At 46.3% G+C, this 21,888-nt stretch overlaps 1 protein-coding gene across 8 annotated transcripts in view; it reads left to right on the top strand.

Annotated features, from left to right (window-relative positions):
• The window catches only part of DNAH1 (dynein axonemal heavy chain 1), a 151,923-nt gene that overhangs the window by 68,911 nt on the left and 61,124 nt on the right, over positions 1-21,888 (top strand). For all 8 annotated transcript variants that reach the window (XR_011976233.1, XM_072650155.1, XM_072650173.1 and 5 more), the window contains 16 exons: positions 384-489; positions 1,318-1,497; positions 2,299-2,439; positions 3,319-3,482; positions 4,983-5,096; positions 6,225-6,413; positions 9,081-9,186; positions 9,791-9,904; positions 10,685-10,834; positions 13,084-13,170; positions 13,363-13,549; positions 15,429-15,520; positions 16,805-16,959; positions 17,272-17,449; positions 18,353-18,547; positions 19,188-19,307. Coding sequence is in view for 7 of the 8 variants with exons in the window: in XM_072650155.1 (XP_072506256.1) it covers positions 384-489; positions 1,318-1,497; positions 2,299-2,439; positions 3,319-3,482; positions 4,983-5,096; positions 6,225-6,413; positions 9,081-9,186; positions 9,791-9,904; positions 10,685-10,834; positions 13,084-13,170; positions 13,363-13,549; positions 15,429-15,520; positions 16,805-16,959; positions 17,272-17,449; positions 18,353-18,547; positions 19,188-19,307 (2,278 nt within the window). In the remaining variant the exon portion in view is untranslated. The remainder of the gene's footprint in view (positions 1-383; positions 490-1,317; positions 1,498-2,298; positions 2,440-3,318; positions 3,483-4,982; positions 5,097-6,224; positions 6,414-9,080; positions 9,187-9,790; positions 9,905-10,684; positions 10,835-13,083; positions 13,171-13,362; positions 13,550-15,428; positions 15,521-16,804; positions 16,960-17,271; positions 17,450-18,352; positions 18,548-19,187; positions 19,308-21,888) is intronic.

The raw sequence follows: 21,888 nt of genomic DNA, 5'->3' as shown, positions 1-21,888 counted from the left end.
AGGAAAACAGGAGGAATCCTCTCTGAGGCCTGATTCTCTCCCCTGATGGTGCCTGGTCACCAAAAAGCAACTGATCTTTAGACTAATCAGAAGAAATTCTTTGGACATCTTGGATTTGAGGATTTTGGGTCAAATGGCAAAAGTTATTGAATGGTTTTCCTACTTCTATATTTGCTGGAGTCCATCCACTGCTTCCCTGAATTCATTCCTGAGGGTCACCAGAACATCTTGGGCCCTTCAAGGCCACAGGCTTCCAACAGGAATCTGTCCTAGAAACCAGAGGTCTAGATGGTGACTTTAGGATCTTCTGTTGGCCCCAAAGGAACCTAAGATGCTGACCCTCTGTGCCCATCCCTGTCTCTGCCTCTGCCCCTTCTGTGCAGGTTCTACTTCTTGTCTGATGATGAACTGCTGGAGATCCTGTCCCAGACGAAGGACCCCACTGCTGTGCAGCCTCATCTCCGGAAGTGCTTCGAGAACATTGCTCGGGTGATTAGGGCTGGGCCTTCTTTAGGCAACCTGAAGCTTCCCATGCCTCATAGCACAAGGGAGCCTGGGAATGGGCTTGTCCCTATTGAGAAGAAAAGTCAATAGACCCCTCCCCACATGTCCTCTACACAGCAGCAGGGGGCAGCAGAGGGAAGCAGGTGCAGTTTGAACTCTGGGCACCTGAAGGAAAGAAACAGGAAGGATCCCGGATGTAATCTTTGGTATTTACAGAGTAAAGAGCCCTCTGGGACTCCATGTAGCATGGGAATATGGTACAGTCCTGAGACTGAGGGGAAGCAGGAACCTCCCTACCCCACCCTTCTTTCTAATTCTATCTCTGTAGAAAAAGAGAGTCATGGGCTGGACCCTGCTCTTCCATTCTCTATGGCGTGTGTGACATGGAAGGGATGACTTCCTCTCTCTGGGCCTATTACTCCATCTGTAAAATGTGGGCCCCGAGGACCCTCCAAGCTCTAACATTGCATGGCTTTTTGATCCTATGACTTTTCTGTTTCTGGCTTTGTGACCAAAAAGGCCTGGGTTCTATTTCCTTTCTGACTCTTGAGTGAGGAATTCAAGCTATCAGAACTGGGAAGTCAAGGCCATTGAGTAAAACATATTTGGAAGGGGTCCCCAGCCAGTATCTCTCGTGACCAGGCTCTGGTGGTGCAGTGGATTCCCAAGCCTTGCCTTAGCCCAAGAGAAACCAGGAGGCTTAAGTGTGGGCTGAGCAGGTGTGGTCCCCTAGGCCAGACTCCCCTGGCCTGGGGATGGGAGAAGACACCATCCCTCCTCACTTTCTTGTCCCCTGTCCTGCCCCGCCCCCAGCTACTTTTCCAGGAAGACCTGAAGATCACCCACATGTACTCTGGAGAAGGAGAGGAGGTAGAGCTGTCCTTTTCCATTTACCCCACTGGCAATGTGGAAGATTGGCTCCTGGAGGTAGAACATAGCATGAAGGCCAGTGTACATGACTTCATTGAACGGGCAATCCAGGCCTACCCTGAGGTGAGCCCCCATCCAGCCTGCCATCACCAGCAAGAACACCACCCCTCATTCAGGGTTTCCTCCCTTTCTTCCTGTGCCTGGGCCACACTGGCTGCTTCATCCTCACAGCTTCCATTGATGGAGGAAATGGACAGTAGTAGGAATAGTACTAATGAGGATGAGAATGACTATGAGGAGGGGGTGAGGGTAACCCCTAGTTCTATAACCCTTTGCCATGCTCTATTCTACCTACAAACTCATTAGGCAGGTAGGATGAATCCCCATTTTACAGCTGAGGAAACTTTCCCAGAGTAAAGGGACTCAGACCTAGGTCTTCCAGCTCCATGACCATGCCTGTACCACTACTCCATGATTTTAGAGGTTGCTTGAACATCTCCCTTCAGAATCTGGAATGTTTTTTTAAAAGGGAATTCTAGAAAGTTCCCAGATTGTCAGGGTAGTGTCATGGGACAATGTATTTGGAATCAGAAGACCTGGGATCAAAGCCCAGCTTTGCCACTAATTTATTGACTATATGACTATGGGCAAGACACCTCATCTTGTTCAGCCTCCCCCAGTTTCTGCATCTGTAGAATGAGAGGGAAGACAATCCTTTCCAGCTCTAAATCAAAAACTGACTAGCTTTCTAAAAAGCTCCTAAGGGTCTCAGGATGAATCTACTTCTCATGAAGACATGGCAGCCTAAGAGTGAAGTGGTCAGTCACATGGAAGGATCCATGCAGAGCTCAGGGGGTCTGATGTGGGGGAGGATCAGTGCAAAGCCATTGATCCTTGGAGAGACAAAGCACGCTGTTTTTTCAGACCCCGAGGCCTCAGTGGGTCTTGAATTGGCCAGGCCAGGTGACCATTGCTGGCTGTCAGACTTTTTGGACAAAGGAGGTATCAGAGGCCTTGGAGGCTGGAGACTTAGAGAGCCGACTCTTCCCACAGCTCTCTGCTCAGGTAGGAGAGCAGCAGTCCTCCCCTTAGCCTCACCTTCTTAGGTACGACCCTGTTCTCCACTGGGTAATGTGATGTGTTCCCCCCAGAAACAATGGATAAGGACCTGCCTGCCCTGCAATGACAGTGGCACCAGGAGCTCACTCTCTCTGAAGTAGACAGGAATAGCCATTTGGTCTATTTCAATCCAGTCCAGATCACATTTATAGAACTCCTACTGTGTACAAGGGCCTGTCCTGGGCTATGGCTAACACAAAAGTAAAAACGATATACGGACCTGTTCAGAGAGACCTTCTGAAGTAGATCAAGAGTCACCACAGTGCCTAGCCCAGACTCAGTGCCTGATGACAGCTTGTTGCCATGTACTGGGACAGGAAATGGGTTTAAGGAGGTCTTTCCAGTTGAGGGCTGAACTTTGGGAAGACTTTAAAATTTCTTTCCCTGCAGTTTTAAGAAAAGAACCATCATCCATGTTTCTGAACAGTGAAGAGAAGTTAGCCCTTGAAAGTCTTTTCCTCCCAACCCAAGTTAGCATCGTCTCACCCATGCAGGAGAATGCCACACTTCCTGCCAATCTTCCTTTTTCAGCCACCCATTATCACAAATACAAACCAGTGCAATTCTTGGAAGGGATTTGGGGAATACCAAGATGGGCATACATTTCCCCTTAATTCTATAGTAATAGCACCAGCAGACCACGTGTCCCCAATGCCTCCTACCTACCCACTTGTCTGTTTGTTGACTCCCATTTTTTACACCCAGGCCTAATTAGCTTGGATGCTTCAGAAACAGAGGTGGGATGAATGGCCAAGGCTGGTATTTCTTTGAGGGGCATCAGGGAAGTGGCTGAGGGAACTCATGTGTCTCCCCCTCCTATCTCAGCTGCAGGATCTGGTGGCCCTCGTCCGAGGGAAGCTGTCTAGGATGCAGAGAGCTGTATTGTCAGCGCTAATTGTCATTGAGGTCCATGCTAAGGATGTGGCTGCCAAACTCATAGATGAAAGAGTGGTCAGTGTGAATGACTTTGAGTGGATCTCCCAGCTAAGGTAAATGACAACCTTGCTTAGCTTGACCAGCTCTTCTCTGTTGCCATGGTGTATTGAGCAGACAGAGAGAGCTAGTAGCAAGCCAACAAACAGGGTGGATACAGGTGGGGAAGGCTGGACCAGAGGAGCCAGGGTATGGCCAAAGGGCCATGTTGGGGCCTGGTACAGGTAGGAAAAGGGGCTGATGGCAGAGCCAGAGATAGTGGTTCAAGCCAGGTGGGTAGAAACCAAGAAAGCAGGGAAACTGAGGGGGCTGGACAGGATAGGGACTATTCAGGTAATGTCATTGACGTAAGAGAACTCACTCTACTAGAGCAGAGTGACAGCTTCTGTGAAACTTGGAGAGATGCCTCCAGCCCTGAAAGAGTCACATGCCAGTCTGTGTCTGAGGGGAGACTTGAACTCTGGTTCTCCTGGCTCTGAGGACAGCTTTCTATCTCCTAAGCTGTGACACTATTTTTTTTAATTAAAAAATTCCCCCCAACCCCTCCCCAAATAAGAAAATCTGAAAACTCCCCCGTTGAGACATGTGATGCTGTTCTCAACCATAACAGTTCATCTTGTTTATCCTCACCTTTCCCTTTAGATACTGAAACATGTTTGACGGTTTAGTTACAATCAGTGTATTGGTTGTTCTTGCAATCCTACTTTCTATGCCTTGCATCACGTCACTGAAATCTTGCCATATTTCTTTGTCTCTCTTATAAGAGCATTGGTTGATATACCAAAATTTTGTTTAGTTACACCTTGGCTGAAGCTTCCTCCATACTTTGTACTAGGGCAGAAGCCACTCTGAGGCATAAGCTGCTATGTAGCCATTTCCCATGTTCATCAGACCCTGCCACAGACCTACTGCAGACCCAGACAGCTTCGGACCTTTTTAATTAGCCTCCAGTGTCAGTCCCAGCACAGCTATTCAGTGTTTGGGGGATTATGATGACCGACAGGTATTAATAACTTATTGGTGAAGTTTGGAGTTCCTAGGACTCTCCACACGGTAACAAAGAATACTCAGCGTGACCCAAATGGACCAAAGCCAGAGTACAAGAGTAGGAGAAAGGAGCAAAGGGGCAGGGGCTCTGTCGCACAGGTCTGATCTAGGCTAGGGTCTCTACCACATGCAGCCCTGCTCATTACCAGGAGGATCTTTACTCTAGTGAGGAACAGGGGACGACCAGAAACTGTCAAAGAGAATAGGACCGTACTCTGTACATCTCTGGAGTTCTTCCAGTCACTCAGAAAAATATAGTGATGCATCTGAACCATAAAGTAATTTAGCCCCACTTCATACCCCTGGATTGCATAAAAATTGAGGAAATTTGCCTAGTGTAACATATCATCTGGCTGCCAGCCCTAGTTTACCACCTGACCTGTGCACCCCAAGAAGTCAGATCATTTTGTGATGTTCTCATCCTTGCTCCTCCCCAGAAAAGCCCTTCGCTCCCCAAGATGCCCCTTTTCTGCCCCATGAATCTGAACTCAGTTCTTCTAAATCTCCAGGTATTACTGGACCAGGAACGACTTGTACATCCGTGCAGTCAATGCTGAATTCGTCTATGGCTATGAGTATCTGGGAAATAGTGGGCGCCTGGTGATTACTCCCCTCACAGACAGGTAAAGGAGACATCTCTTGGCCTGATGTCACCTTCCCCAACTCTCCTGAGCAATAACCAGCCTGCTACTTTCGCCAGCTCTCACAATGGGTGCTCAGAAGCTTCACATCACTTTGTATAACAACATCGTTTCTAGAAACCTGACATATATGGGATAATAGTGTCTGAGTTCAGGTGGGATCTAGTGAAGGCTGTGGCTAATAGGATTTGTGATGTGGATTAAATTCTTTCTAGCTCAGGGAACAGGGAAAACAGAAAAGCAGAAAAGTCCTAGCGCAGGTTAAGGTCAGGAGCTTGGCAGATAAATCACTGGGCAGAAGACAATCATCAAAACCAGAAATCCACAACAATGTGCAAGAGAGAGTCTGGTGGGTGGCGATGTCTAGGGTTCAAGCCTCAAGGGCTTGGTATCAGATACGAAGACAAGGGGTCAAACTAGACAAAGAGAGTGATTTCAGTTTATGGACTCAGGCATCCCACAGACATGAGAGTTTGAATTCTAGCCACGTGATGCCAGACTGGGCCTCATCCTTCAGCCTTGACTGGCTCTCATTTAGCATGAAACCCTCTATGTCATCAGTACCTTCACTGACCTCCATCAGTCTGTGACACAGTAGATGTTCTCCCTCCCTCCTAGAGAGTCTGTGTTTCTAAGATTTTGTATGTCTTATTTTTCCTGGTTTTCAGTTTCCATCCACCTAGTGATGGAGTGGGGTCAGATGGTCACTGAGGATTCTGCCAGTGGGGACTCACGGTAGTTCTCTGATGCAATCTAGCCATGCAGTAGCTAGGAATGAGCCAGGATACCATTTCTGGAAGAGGTGGTGTCCTGGGGGTGTGGGGAGGGCAAAGGTCTGCTTATGGGTCTTAAAGAGTAAGAATGATGGCTTGGAGTTCCAGAAGGAAAGAGCCAGCCCTACCTATTGCATTCGTATCCTCTGAGTCTCTGCTTCTCCTACCCGCGTGGCCATAGGTAAATTACTTAAGCTCTCAGAGAAATAACTCTAGTAGCATTTACTTCCCACAGTGGTTGTGAGGATCGGATGGAAAAGGTGGACAACAGACTCTGCAGACCTCAAAAGTTCTCCATCCATCTCAGCTATGATTCTTTCATCTTTCCTTTGTGCAGGTGTTATCTGACTTTAACTGGGGCCTTGCACCTTAAATTTGGGGGTGCTCCTGCTGGCCCAGCAGGGACTGGGAAGACAGAAACAACCAAGGACCTGGGGAAAGCCTTGGCCATCCAGACAGTGGTGTTTAACTGCTCTGACCAGCTGGACTTCATGGCCATGGGCAAGTTCTTCAAAGGTCTCGCTAGGTGAGAGTCCTATTTCAGGAAAGGAGTGGGAGGAGCAGCCACATGGGAGGTCTGTCCCTTGGGACTTTGGCTGAGAAGGCCAAGCATTTGTGTCAGTCAATGAAGGAGATGTTGTGATAGGCCAAGGAAGAGGAGGGTCAGTAGAAAAGAGACTTGGGAAGACACTTGACTACAACATCCCTCACTCTGGGAGTTGCTCTTTGGAAGAGGGATTAGATTGGTCCTGGTTGGGCCCCAAAGGGCAGAGCTGGGACTAATGAATGGAAGCTGTTAGCGCTGTCTGGAAGGAAACTGGGCTTCCTTGGGCGGGACTGTGTTCCTCTTGCCAGCAGTCCTCAAGTAAAGAAAAGCCTTATGATTATTCACCAGAGTGGCTGTGGAGGGGACTCTTGTTCACATGTGGACTGGGCTAGATGGTGTCTGAGATTTTTTCCACCTCTGAGATTCTGTCCTTTTGACTGATGCCCATGATATATGTGGGAAAGATGGTGTGCCAAGTGATTTTGAGTGGTCCTTGGACTGTTGCCATGGCTGGAGGAAGCTTCGTCAACTGAAAGGACAAGCCACATCTGATCACTTCCTCTCTTTCCCAGCCCCAGCCCACGTGTGGAACCAAAACTATGGCAGGCCATTGTTCTAGGTGGCCTTGTGTCTCCCAGGCTCTGTGCTCGGTGCTGAAGATACAAAGATAGAAAAGACAGTTTTTGCCTCAAGAACTTAGTCTAATGAGGAGGAAGACGTGAAACAAGAGGGAGTGGAGTGTGATCAAGCTCCAGATGATTGTCTAGTAATGTTGGAGCATGGGATGTGTGAAGGGAAGTGCAACCCAGACGGGGAGAGCCAGGCCAAGCCCCCGAAGGGAAAGTTTATGAGCAGGGGAGTGCAGTGGTCAGACCTGGGCGTTTTTATGCCACACTTTTTTTTAAGGTTTGCAAAGTGCTTCCCCATGCTGTCACTGATCCTCAGAGGGTTGTTGTAGGGCAGATGTTAGTATTATTTCCATTTTACAGATGAGGAAACTGAGGCTGAGAGGAGGCTAAATGACTTCTCCAGGATCACATGGCTAGTGTCTGAGGCAGGATTTGGACTTAGATCTTCCTGAAGCCAGGTTACTCTATCTCCTGTATATTCAGATTATTATTTTGGTAGCCTTGTAAATGGCAGCTAAGTGCAGTGGAGAGAGTGCCAGACCTGGAGTCAAGAAGACCTGAGTTCAAATCCGGCCTCAGACACTCACTAGCTGTGTGACTCTGGGCAAGTCACTTAACCTTGTTTGCCTCAGTTTCCTCATCTGTAAAGTGAATTGGAGAAGAAAATGTCAAATTTCTCCAGTATCTTTACCAAAAAAAAAAAAGCACCCAAATGGGGTCATGAGTCAGACATGCTTGAAATGACTGAGCAACAAAAAGTCTTGTAAAGGATGAATTGGACAGGAGAGAGTGGAGAGACGAATGAGGATGTTATTACATTAGTCAAGGCCAGAACTGTTCCCTCAATGAATGCCTTCTAGCAAGCCAGTCTTTCTAGACTAAACCTCCATGGGGGTTTGGGAAAAACAGGGCCCAAAGTCATCTCTCTGCTCTGGTTAAATCCACGGGGAAGCCCCTGCTCCCCCTACCTTTGACCCTGAGTGAAGGGTTCTGGCTCCTCGGCATTGGCCTCACTCAACCACCCATGTGAAGAGGGAGAGAGAGAAAGAGAGACGAATGCTTAGGGTCATGTCTGTGCAGACATGGTAGTGGTGGAAGAGAGAGATGGGAGGATCGAAAGAGTGCTGGATTTCTCATCACCTTATATTTTCCATCCTGGGGCCCCTGGACCAGGAACAAATAGTTTAACTAGCACTTAGTTAGCAAAAATAATTAGTTAAAAAGGAAGTTAACAGCCAGGCGTCAGGGTGGTGCTCTTTCCTTCCCATCTCTTTCCAATGTCCCGGGGTCTCTGTCTCCCCCATTCCCCTTTCCTGTTTCTTGCTCCCAGTTGCAAATATTTCTCATCAAAGCTCTGGCCAAAGAAAGAGTTGATAAGGACATGATTTAGAATGATGGCAGGGTGAGAAAGAAGGAGATTGGGTAAGGAAGAATGGACAGCCAATTTGTGGTTGTAGGGGAGGGGCTGGGGGGCTGAGTGAAAGATAACTCTGGAGCTACAAAGCCAGGTGATGGAGAGAATGTGAGTACAGTCAAAAGGTCTTGGGAAGCTGGGTGGCTTGAGCAGGCTTGCTTGAAGATTGGTTTTGGAGAGGAATTTCAGAGGTTTGCTAGGGAAGTCTTGTTGTGAAACAGAAAGGGCGTGATTACACTTTAGACTTAGAGACTTGGCATCAAGATGCCATGCTGGCTAGTCATCAGTAAGAGTTTGGGATCCCAGGCTACATCAATCAGGAACTATAAATTGAACACCTACTATGTACAGACTGCTGTGTGGGCATTACACAGGTGGAAGGTTACAATGAGTCTGAGGAGACAGTCTGTGGTTAGATCCAGGACAGTGATACAGGGCACATCATTGTGCCCGGATCCCGGTGGTCTGGGAGGTTATGACCTCTCAGCCAAGAGGGAGGCCTTTGTCCAGGCTGGTCCTTGCAGTCTGATCTGAGCTTCAGGTGGGAGCAGGGCACCGGGACTCTGGGATGCTGCCCGCTTACCAGGCTTACTTTTTGCCTAGCTCCGGGGCATGGGCTTGCTTTGACGAATTTAACCGCATTGATGTGGAGGTGCTGTCGGTGGTAGCTCAGCAGATCACAACCATTCAGAAAGCTCAGCAGCAGAGAGTGAGTAGGGGCTGGATGGGGAGAGCTGGCTAGTGCCCTTAGAGGAGGGCCCACTTGGTGGGCAGCTTAAGATCCCTTGTCTTTGGGGGGATATTGGAAACCTCTTCAGTTACAAATGCCTCAGTTCTTTACTCCCTATGCACTCACTCACGTCCCCAATGAAAACACGATTGGAGAAATTTTAAAAAGAGGATCTGGCTTGTTGGTTCATTTGTCATTATGCAAACACTTGCTGAGTGCCCAGTATATCCTGTGCAGGGCATGGGGCAGCTGGAGCCCAAGTCATTAGAGGAGCAGGAGCAGGAGCTGATTCTTAGGCAGATATCCTGTCTAAAGGGGCTCCTACATTTTGATAGCAAGGTGTCTGGAGCTTCCGTATTAGCATATAAGAATTGTTTAAATTGATCAGTGAACCCAATTATCTCTGAGTATCTTTGTGCTCTTAGAAAGGGATAGTGACATAGGAAGTGGAAGGGTGGCTGATGATAGGTCACTTGCCGGGCCACAAGGAAGGACCTGTACACTCCTGGGAGTCTGGCAGGGCTTGTCTGAAACTATTCTGAGAGTCCCTTCTCCAGGAAGACCAAGTGGGGTCTTTTTGTAGGTAGATCGATTCATGTTTGAAGGAGTTGAAATCCCACTTGTTCCCTCGTGTGCTGTGTTCATCACTATGAACCCGGGCTATGCTGGACGCACTGAGTTACCTGACAACTTGAAGGTAAATCCCATATGTGTTGGTCCACAGAGGCCCTGGGGACTGGTGGATCCAAGCTCTAGTCATTGCTGTGCTCTCACTAGGGGACAGGTCTGCGCGAGAGAGCCAGGGGTGATGGTTGAACCATCCCTGGGACAGGTCAAATGCAGCCCCGTGCTCTTCTGATCACATCACCTCCTCCTCAAATAGCTCTACTGGGTCTATGCTACCTCCAGGATCAACTACAAAGTCCTTTGTTTGGCACTTAAAGCTGTTTTACACCCTGGCTGCTCCTACCTTTCCAGTCTTCCTACACCTTGTTCCCCTCCATATGTTCCATGCTCCAGCGGTCCTGGACTACTTGTGTCTCCTTACATACACACTCTATCTCTTATCTCTGGGCTTCTGCCCCAGCTGTATCCTGTGCCTGACATCCATCCATCCATCCCTGGCTTCCCTCAAGACTCTACCCAAATGTCACCTTCACCCCTCCATCAGAATGGGATTTTTTTGAACATGGGGGCCGTTTTAGCTGTTCTGTGCTTAGGATAGTGCCTGGCACACAGTAAGTGCTTAATAGATGCTTGTGGCTTGATTGGTTTCTTTGGGATCCCTTCAGTGGGACACCTTTCCATTGTGGGTATGGGCTTTGCGAAAAATGACACTGCAGGCCCAGGTATAGAATCAGGTTCCCCACCCACCTGAGCCTGTGCTTGTGCTCTGGGACCTGTTGGACTAGAGAGGACACCTGGGGAGGAAGGCCAGTGACCACCATGGTGGCATTCCTCCTTTGTGCTCCTTCAGGCTCTCTTCCGACCTGTGGCAATGATGGTTCCAGACTACACCATGATTGCCGAGATCTCTCTCTACTCCTTTGGGTTCAGCGATGCCAAAGTCCTGGCCAAGAAGATCACCACGACATTCAAGCTGTCATCTGAGCAACTGAGCTCCCAGGTGAGGTCCTCCCTCCCTCATCCATCTCAGAGTCCCCAAGAGTTCTTCAGGAAGTTGAGTCAAGCATGTGGCTGGTCCAGTTTTACCCCTTGGGCCATAGCTGTACTGTCTCCAAGAGGACTTCAGAGTAGGCAAGGGGATAAGACTCCAGGCAGAAAAGAGGTGAAGAAAATGTTACTTCCAGGTTTTAGAGTGAGGACAATCAGAACATAGCCTTAAAGGGAAAACCTGGTACTCTCTTCTAAAGCCAAGCAAAGCTCAGTTCAAGGGTAAAAACTACTTTATTTTATACACAGGCAGGTAAGTTGCAGGTACATGGTCTAGCTTCTCAATTCAATTTAAGTAAATTTGATTGCATTTAACTCGGTGAGCAGACTGTGCTTGAATCCCCAGCTGATATGTCTCTGCTTGTTCCTTTTTTCCAGTTTTTGGAAGACGGAACTTTTTTTTACAAAAACCATCACATTATTTCCTAGTACATTTTGCTTTCTCAGCTTCAAGCCCTTTCACTGAACCCACTCTTGTAAGGAAAAAAAAGACAATTTAGCAAGTCGGACAGCGCGTGCAGCGTTCTGCCCTTGCAGTCTCTCACCTTTCTACTGAGAGAAAGAGTGGTGTTTCCTCCTCTTTTCTCTGGAACCACTTACTCTGACCGTGACTGCCTTTTAATTTTTCTTCATTTACATTATTTTTTTAAATTGATTTATTTCCTCCCAGTTACATGTAAAACCAATTTGTAACATTTATTTATAAAACTTTGAGTTCCAAATTCTCTCTCTTGCTTCCCTCCCTCCCCGCCTCCCCATTGAGATTATCTGGTTATCCGTGTCTCCACTTACGTTATTGTAGTTATCAAGTGTGTTGTTCTTTTGCTTCTCCTTCATTCTACATCACTTCATTTAAGTCTTCCCATATTTGTCTAAATTCTTTATGTTTGTCATTTCTTATAATGCAGCAACATTCTGTCAATTCATAGACCAAAGCTTGTTCAGCCCTTCTGTAATCAGTGGGGACGTACCTACTCTGCTTCGGTTTTTTGCCACTGCAGAGAGTTGCTATGAATATTTGACCTTTATTTCCGTCTTTGATTTCCTTGGGTCATACGCACAGTAGTGAGATTGCTGGGCCAAAGGGTATAAAGAGTTAAATGACTTATTGCATCTTTCCAAATTGTTTTAAGAAATCGCTCCACCAAGTCTCCTCATGTGCCTATCTCCCCACAGCTCTTGCAATGTTTCCATTTGAAAAATCATCTTTACCAATTGTGTAGCTGTGAGAGGAAACCTCAGAATTATTTTCATTTGCATTTTTTTGGCACATTATGAGTAATTTAGAACATTTTTCCCACGATTATGAATCGGTTGAATTTCTTTTTCTGAAAATTATATCCTTTTACCACTTGAATGTTAGTTGAAGTTGAATTAAGAGCACTTGTTGAGTGTGCTGTAAAAGTGTGACCCCCTACATCTCCAGGAATCCTGAGCTCAGTGATCCCAAAATCTCTGCTAGAGCTCAGCCTCCTTCCTGACCTCCTCTGAGGTCTGTCAGGACCCCAGATCTGGTTCCACCTATCTATGCTTTGTGACACCATCCAAGTAATTGTCAGAGAAAAGGATAGTGACCATCTCCTAATGAATGGGGAATGTCCTCCAGGTACATTTCTTCAGGGTTTTCTGAGATAGGCCAAGTACTAGACCATTAAAGAAGAAAAATTAAATTCCAATTCAGTAAGCATTTATCAGGAACCAACTATGTTCAGAGCCCTAGAAGAAACACTGTTTAATTAAAACATGGTCCCTGCCCTCCTGGAGATCTAGTCCAGAAATAAGACACAAAAGCAGATTAGATGGAAATCCCAGATCATGGTAATAGATTACATGATAAATGACCAAAAGAGCTCTTATATAGTGTTGTGTGAAATCTGAAGGGAGTGCAGGAAAGACTTCCTAGAGGAGGAGGAGGAGGCGGCATTTACATTGGGCTTTAAGGGATGGGGAAGAATTCCTCCCAAGAGCTGACATTTTTCTCCAAACCTGTCAGGCCATGAAAGCATGATTACACCTATTTTATATACAAGGGAGTAAAGACTTGGAGAGGAAAGTGACTTGGCCAACGTCACACATTCCATAAGTGGTAGTGTTAGGATTTAAACCCTGGAAAAAGAGGGCTTGGACTAGATGGTTTTTAAAGTGTCGATTTGTTAGTTTCCTCTTCTTTGGCCATGAGATGTCTTCTCCTTGTGGTAACAGGATCACTATGACTTTGGGATGAGAGCTGTGAAGACTGTCATCTCCGCAGCTGGCAATCTGAAGCGGGAGAACCCGACTATGGACGAAGTGAGCACCAGGGACTCAGGGCAGACCCTGACTCAGTTGACCCTGCAGACCTCCCTTCCACGTGGTAGAATTCCTCTGGGGAGACACAGTCCCCACAGGACAGAGATTCAGTTTTGGGGGTTGTGGGCTGACAGCTCTGGGTCAGGAGGGAAAGGAGCCCCCAGAAGTAATCTGATCTCGGTGTTATTGTAGGAGCTGATCTGCCTCCGGGCCATCCGAGATGTGAATGTGCCCAAGTTCTTGCAAGACGATCTCAAGCTCTTTTCAGGCATTGTGTCCGACTTGTTCCCTAACATCAAGGAAGAGAAAATAGATTATGGCATCCTGGACCAAGCCATCCGCCAAGCCTGCTTCCGGGACAATCTGAAAGACGTAGATGGTGAGTGGACCCTAGTAGAGGGGCAGGACGGGGCCCTACTTCCCAGAAGTAACTGCTCTATGCTCTTCTTGGGCAGTGCAGGGTGAACTGACCCTGAGGCCAAGAGATCCCTGAAAGCACTTAACCTCTATGTGTGAATGTGTGGTGGATGCTCAGAAGTCTAATTGCAAGAATATTCCTTGTGTTTGTCATCATAACCAGCATTACAGCACTGTAGCCATCTTAGATCCAAATCACATGTTTACCATGTGCCAGGCAGCGGGGAGACAAAGGAAGGGGAAAACCCACGGTGCTTCCTCTCAAGAAGCTCCCATTCCAATGAGGTGGACCAGATGCAAACAATAACAAACCTACAAGATCTATAGAGTGTAAATGAAAGGCAGCCTCAGAGGAGAGGAACTAGTACCTGGGGGAACTGGGGCTGGAGGGAAGGAGGGAAAGCCTCACAGACATGAGAACTGCCAGTGATGAGGCACTGAGTATCCTGCATGAGCATCAGCAAAGAGGCCAGTGTAGCCACGTCCAGGAACGTGGGCAGGCAGGAAGGGGCCAGGTGGTGAAGGGCTTTAAATGCCAAGCAGAGTTTCTATGTAATCCTGGAGGTCTTGGGGAGCCATGGGCGGTTATTGAGTAAGGGAGGTGACATAGTCAGACCTGTGCTTTAGGAAGATCCCTCTGGTAGCTGAGTGGAGGATGAATTGAAGTGAGGCAGGAAAAGTACTGAAGGCTTTGGCAGTAGTCCGGGTGAGGAGCCATGAGGGCCCACACAAGGGTGTTGGCTGTGTGAGCTGGGAGAAAGGGATGTTGTAGGGTTTAAAATGAGGAGATTTGACAGGAGATTGATCATGTGAAGTGTGTGTGAGGGAGGTGTTGAGGATAACTCGGAGCTTGTGAGCTGGGGGCAATGAAGGGAGAGACGCCATGTATATAGTACCTACTATGTGCCAGACTTGATGGTTATGATGTCATTTGATCCTTACATGACCTTGGGAGGTGGGTGTTATTATTAGCCCCATTTTACAGCTGAGGAAACCGAGACAAATAGAGGTTCAGTGACTTGCCCAAAGTGACACAGCCAGTAAGTGTCTGAGGCCAGATTGGAATTCAGGTCTTACTGACTCCAGGCCCAGCACTCTATCTACTGTGCCACCAGATGCCTCAGTTTGCATGCCTGGGAGGCTAGTGGTGCTCTCTGTGTTAACAGGAAAGTTGGGAAGAAGGGAGGATTTGGGGGGAAAGATTATGAATTCTGTATTGGAATATTGAGTTCGAGATGCCTATATGACATTCAATTTGAGATGTCCAAGAGGTGGTTAGTCAGGACCAGGGCTTAGGAGAGAGATGAGAGATGTGGATATTAGCTGCATAGAGAGAGAGAAAGAGAGACAGAGACAGAGAGAGGAGGGGGAGAGAGAAGGAGAGGGAGAGGGAAAGGGAGAGGGAGAGGGAAAGGAGAGAGATAGTCCATGGGAGCTGCTGAGGTCACCAAGTGAGATATTGTAGAGGGGGAAGAGAAGGAGACCAAGGACAGAGCCTTGTATGTTGTTATTAGAGTTTATCCAGCCGTTTACCAGTCGTTGGATATTGAGGCTATTTCCAGTTCTATTGACAAATCATCCTATCTGTGTTTTTGAACGACTTCCCCTTTTTATCTGTATGACAATATTCACCTTATATGTGCAAGAATGATTGGCTGACTTTGATATCACTAAGATGAGAGATTTATTGCTGTAGAACTTAGATTTTATCTTGTCCAATCCCACTAAAAGTGAGATGTGAAGTGGTTTGCTCAAAGTCACACAAGTGATAAATAAGAGCAGGGATCAGAACCAGATCCCTTGATTCCAAGTCCAGCTGATCCTTGTCTTTCTTCCTCCAGGTTTTCTAACCAAATGTATCCAGTTGTATGAGACCACAGTGGTGCGCCATGGCCTCATGCTTGTGGGGCCTGCTGGCTCTGGGAAGACCAAGGTAAGAGGTCCCCTGGGTTGAGTTGAGAGCCAGGGGAGCAGGAAGAGAGAACATATTCTCTTACCCTTTCCTGGGCTTATCTGCTGACATGGATGGCAGCTCTGACTTCAGAGAGGGTCGGTCATCTCTTGTTGTCTTGAAATTACCAACATGTGATCTTAGCATGGAGCTAGCAGCATGGTCTCAGAAATTCTAGCACCTCCCATATTGTTTGTTACTGTTTTCTTTCTTTTTTTTTAGGGGTTAACAATTACTTTAATCAAGCACATGTATCATCCCTTTCACCAAACACATATATCTTACACCTAGTTCAGGGGCATCAACACCCTGAACTTCATATAAAATACAGAGAAATCAAAGATGAACAGACATGGCTTCTTCTGCCTGATCATCCATATTCAGGTCCAACTGTCTGACCATAGTTACCAGAAAGGGAAGCACTGACATCTGAGTTTCCAAAGCTGGGGGGGCTCCTTAGCAACTTCCCAGAGTCGTCCTCTGGCCAAACAAACACTTCCAATCATCAATCCCCTGTTTGTGACTATTTTCAGCCTCTTCACCTGTGAGTGAAAAGAAAGAAACCTTTGGTTATCCATGTGTTTTTAAGGAACAACAGGATGAAGGAGCCATTGGAGTTGTTCTGGGTACTTACTTCCCTCTTGCAGACAGCTCCTCCAATGTCAGTGGAGGGGCAGCTCAAGAAATTAAGAGATATAAAGGACCTGATGAGTCCCCAGCTCTTGGTCAAGATGGGCTTACCCAGTGAACATACCTTGGCACTGCTTAAGACAAGAGTGATTTCAAAATACACAGAGCTGGTGAAGGTCCAGAGAGGGCCAGTTAGCTCTGCAGTAGCAGCAGAAGCCAAGTGCAGGCTCAGGAAATCAGAAATGACTTGGTACTTGAGCTCATTCTTTTTTGGGTGTGAGAGAGGGGCACTTGATTTCTGTTTTTGACATGTGCCTCCCCCAACACAGATTGTTAGCCTCCTGGATGAAGTACCTCTAGCTGCACCACATTCCTAACCCTGTTCCCAGGCCTTGAATCCAGATGGGCTCCTTTTCATAGTCAGAGTCATAGAGCACAAAAAGCCCTTAGAGGGTAACTTCTTTTAGGCTAGCTCTGTTACTCTTCTGATGGGGAAACTGAGGCCTCTTGAGAAAGGGACTTGTCTAAAGTCCCCTAAAGAGATGGGGCAGACCCTTAGGATCCAACCCAAGACTCTTTTCTCATATACCTTCTGCCTCTTCAATCAGACTTTTTCCTACATCTTTGTCTCACTAGTGTTACAAGGTCTTGGCAGCTGCGATGACATCCCTGAAAGGCAAGCCTTCCATTAGTGGTGGCATGTATGAAGCTGTCCACTACTATATCCTCAACCCCAAATCCATCACCATGGGCCAACTCTATGGGGAGTTTGACTTGCTAACTCATGAATGGTAAAGTTCTGTCTCTTCAATCCTACTTGGAATTTGGGGTCCTTTGGAAGGGCAACTGAGCTGTCTCTGGAATTTGTGTTTCTCAGTAAAATAGAGCCCCCTCCAGGAGTCCAGAGAGCCTGGCCCTTGCCAGGCCCAAGGCTGGCCCTGCCTGATGTTCTACTTCCTAGTCCCTCTTCTTCTTCCTCCTGCTCTTTTATCATGTAGCCACTCCCAGCCATGTCACTTCTAGTCTTCTGCCTTTCCTACCCCCATTTTTCCTGACAAATATGCACCCTGTCCCTTCCTCCCATTCTCCCTTGCTTTCCATAGGACTGATGGAATTTTTGCCTCTCTAATCCGGGGAGGGGCCATTGCCTCTGACACAGACAAGAAATGGTACATGTTTGATGGTCCGGTGGATGCAGTTTGGATTGAGAACATGAACACTGTGCTGGATGACAATAAGAAGCTGTGCCTCAGCTCTGGGGAGATCATCAAACTCACTGAGGTGCTTTTTTCTTTCAGGCCTTCCTGGGAGGAGTTGCCCCCACTGCCCATGTCAGCTCCCTGTACCCAGGTTTTCTGAGCTGATGCTCACAGAGATCTGCCCACCTTAGGGTTTTGTCTTTATAGGGCTGGCACTGGTCCCCAGTCAGTGACACATCTTTCTTATGAGCAGTTTCATTTTGTCCTTTCCTCTTCTTCTATCCATGTTCTGGCTTGTCATAGACCCCTAGAGCAGTGCAGCAGGACTAGGGAGCCACATGGTGCCAGCCCCAAACCCAGTGTGGGCCAAGAGGATCCCCTGGGAGTCACTTTGAGAAAAGTATTCATATCCCTGGGTAACTCATAACAGTCTTCAGGCTTTGATCCTTTAGACTTCATGGCAAAGTACCCTTAAAGCTGGAACATAGTGAGTGGATATATGAGGGAGATTATTCCCATTTTACAGGTGGGAAGGTTGAGACGCAGAGGCATTGAATAAATGTCAAGTCTCCCAAGACTTGAGATGGACATGGTCCAGTAAAAGTTTAGAAGATCTCAGTTTGAAACCTGGTTCTTAGAAAATCCACTTATTTCCGGGCTTACATTTCCATAAACTGGGGGAAAGCTGGATTTGACTAGAAAAAATCTAAGGTCTACTCTTCTAGCTCCACAATCCTAGGGACTTCCAAACCAGACTTACCTCCACCTCAGTGCCCTCCTCCATTTCTGACCCAGGTGGCTATTCTAGGATCTTTTTTCCAGCAAGATGGTAGATGCCATCATGAAGCCCCTCCCTTCTTGCTGTTCTCATTTCCATTTCTGTCTAAACTGTTTCTGTCAGGGAGCAGTCTCTCTTTAGAGCTGCTTAGAGCTCTCAAGGAAAACCCCTTGATGACGGAACTTCTTTTGAATTTGTTGGTTACAGTCAATGACCATGATGTTTGAAGTCCAGGACCTGGCGGTCGCGTCTCCTGCCACTGTGTCCCGCTGTGGCATGGTTTACCTAGAGCCCAGCATCCTGGGTATCATGCCCTTCACTGAATGCTGGCTGAGGAAGATCCCCAGCGTCATGATGCCTTACCAGGAGAAGTTTGAGAGCCTGTTCCAGAGGTTTCTAGAGGTGAGTGAGGCCTGTCAGGACAAAATCAGCCTCTGGACCACCTAGAATGTCCCCTCCTTCTGTAGGACCAAACTTTCCAAGAACAGGCTGCTCCTGCTGGCCTTCTTGTCATTCCTTGAACACAACACTGTCTCCTGATTCTATAGCCCCCATTCCTGGAATGATTTCCCTGCTCACTTCCACCTTCCAGCTTCCCTGGTTTCTTTCAAGATTCACCTCAAATCTCCCTGTCTTCAAAAGTCCTTTCTCAGTTTCCTTCAACCTCGAAATGCTAGTGCCCACTTCCCTCTGACATTGCTTGTCATTTATACTATATCTATATATCTTTTACATACAATTTTTGTGTGTTTTCTCCCCAAAGACTAGAGTGAACTTTTTGAGGGCAAGGGGTCATGCTTTTGTCTTTTTTTGTTTTCCTAGCACTTATCACAGTTCTTGGTGTATAATAAGTGCTTAAATGCTTGTTGACTGACTGCCTTGAATGACATCTGATTAGCATGAGAAAAGCCCATTCTGCAAGAACCACTTCATAAGGCAGAGGGTGGACTACAGCTCAGGACACAAAATTGGAAATTCTTAAGGCGACAGTTCCCTGTACGAGACAGACGTCAGCCTGGCTTCTCACCTTGGTCTTTTCCAGGAATCGATTGAGTTTGTCCGGGCATCCGTTAAGGAAGTGATTGCCTCCACAAACAGCAACCTGACCATGAGCCTCCTCAAGATCATGGACTGCTTCTTCAAGCCATTTTTGCCCAAGGAGGTAGGAAGACTGTGGCTCGTTGCCTCCCTTCCCCCAGAGTAGCTTTCCTAGGATAAGAAAGGTCAGTGGAGAAGAGCCATCCAACCAGACCATCAAGAGTTAAGTGTAGAATATGAGATCACAGTAGCATGGGGGATTTTTTGTTTTTACTTTTAAAATACATTTTGTTAGTGCCTTTTGTCTTAATGTTACAGTCACTTCCTGCCCTGATCCAATCCTAAAGTGAAGGGACAGGGATTCATAGGTACCAGTCATGCTGGAATTTGGAATAGCAATAGATGAGGGACCTCAGGAAGAGAGACACAACACATTTTATTGGTCAGTGCATAAAAGCAGGGTAACCTTGGAAGGATAATCCAAACTTCTAAGACAGCCAGGTTGACAAGATCTGGGCTGCCAAAGGCATAAAGAAATCAAAGACCACAATCATGGATTTGGAGCAGCAAGTGATCTTGCAGGCCATCTAAGCCACATCATTTCACATCAGTTGAAGAAATTGGGGCATAAAGAGGTTTAGTAGCTTGCCTAAAATGAAACATTAGCAGTGGAATTCGAACCTAGGCCCTGTGACTCCAGAGCCAGTGCTCTTTCCTCTGTAGTATGCTGCTTGCTTGAATCCTCAAACAAGAATTCTCTCCTCCTCTGGACAGGCCTGGCTGTTCAACCATATTGCATATTGACTATACCTGAGACTTTTTACTTGACAATGTAACATGGGAGTGTGACCAAATAAGATATGTGTGTCTACATGGGTTGTTCAGAATGGAATTCATGAGTGGCCAGGATAGTGATCCCTGAGATTTCTGCCCACCCCTTGAGGAATCAGAAGGGCCCTGAATGAGTAATTTTTTCTCTAACCTCCAAGAAAGGTACTAAACTAGAATTATGTCTTTCTGCTATTATGCATATTGTTAGTCTATAGGGTGGGATTATTTGAGGGAGTTCAAAATAAAAGGAACTTTCTTAAGAGGTCAGGGTAGCCCCAAGTGTATACCTACTGGCTTAACCCTTCCCATAAAAGGCTGATTATATCACAAACAGCAAATAATGAATAAATCTATTTCTCCCAGAAAACAGAAATAACATTCATATAGTACTTACTGTGTGCCAGACACTAGTCAGAGAAGTTGTACAGACTGGAATACATCAGAAAATACACAACAATGGATGATCTCTTCCCTGGGAGTGAGGTGAGATCTTGGCTCAAACTAAAAGAGGCCAGCCTCTGACTTCACCAAAGGGGAAAATCTCCAGAGTTTCTAGAGCAGTAAACTGGAAATCAGAGACATGCTGACGAACTGTCTTCTCCTACACGTCTTTCTCTTTCTCCTAAATATGCATAAGAATGTACAACACTCCTGAAGTGAACACCCAGTTTTAGAGGAAAAGTTTCTTTCCATCTTGCTTGAAGGCTGAGCATATTGTTGTTATTGATTACATGTAGTTTTTATTGCATCATGATCTGAAAAGGATGTATTTAATATTTCTGCATTTGATTGTGAGGTTTTTATACCCTAATACGTGGTCCATTTTTGTGTAGGTGCCATGTTCTGCTGAAAAAAAGATATTTTCCTTTCTTTCCCGATTCAGTTTTCTCCAGAGGTCTATCATACCTAACTTTTCTAAAATTCTATTTACCTTGTTAACTTCTTTCTTGCTTATTTTGTAGGTAGATTTGTCTAGTTCTGAGAAGGGGATGTTGAGGTCCCCCACTAGTATGGTTTTGCCATCTATTTCTTCCTGTAACTCACTTAAGCTTCTCTTAAGAATTTGGATACTATATCACTTGGTATATTTGTTTACTATTGATATTACTTCATTGCCTGTGGTACCTTTTAGTAAGATGTAGTTTCCTTATCTCTATTAATTAGATCTGTTTTTGCTTTTACTTTGTCTGAGATCAGGATTACTAGCCCTACTTTTTCTTTACTTCAACTGAAGCATAATAGATTTTGCTCCAGGCTTTTACCTTTACTCTGTGCTGTGTGTGTGTGTGTATGTGTGTGTGTGTATGTGTGTGTGCGTGTAATCTCTCCAACTACCTAAATACTGAGAAAAGTCTCAAGAGTTACAAATATTATTTTTCCATGGAGGAATGTAAACAGTTCAACTTTAGAAAGTCCTTTATGATTTCTCTTTCCTGTTTGCCTTTTCATGCTTCTCTTGATTCTTGTGTTTCAAAGTCATATTTTCTATTCAGTTCTGGTCTTTTCATCAAGAATGCTTGAAAGTCCTCTGTATCACTGAATGATGATTTTTTCTCCTGAAGTATAATACTCAGTTTTGCTGGGTAGGTGATTCTTAGTTTTAATCCCAGTTCCTTTGACTTTTAGAATATCACATTCCAAGCCCTTCGATCCCTTAACGTAGAAGCTGCCAGATCCTGTGTTATCCTGATTGTATTTCTACAATACTCTAATTGTTTCTTTCTAGCTGCTTGTTTGCAATATTTTCTCCTTGACCTGGGAGCTCTGGAATTTGGCTACAATATTCCTAGGAGTTTCTCTTTTCATATCTCTTTCAGGTGGTGATCAATTGATTCTTTCAATATTTAATTTGTCCTCTGGTTCTAGAATATCAG

Source organism: Notamacropus eugenii, chromosome 1 (assembly GCF_028372415.1).
Source record: "Notamacropus eugenii isolate mMacEug1 chromosome 1, mMacEug1.pri_v2, whole genome shotgun sequence".
Classification (NCBI taxonomy): domain Eukaryota; kingdom Metazoa; phylum Chordata; class Mammalia; order Diprotodontia; family Macropodidae; genus Notamacropus; species Notamacropus eugenii.
The sequence above is the reverse complement of the archived record's forward strand: the minus strand, read 5'-3'. Positions and strand labels throughout refer to the sequence as shown.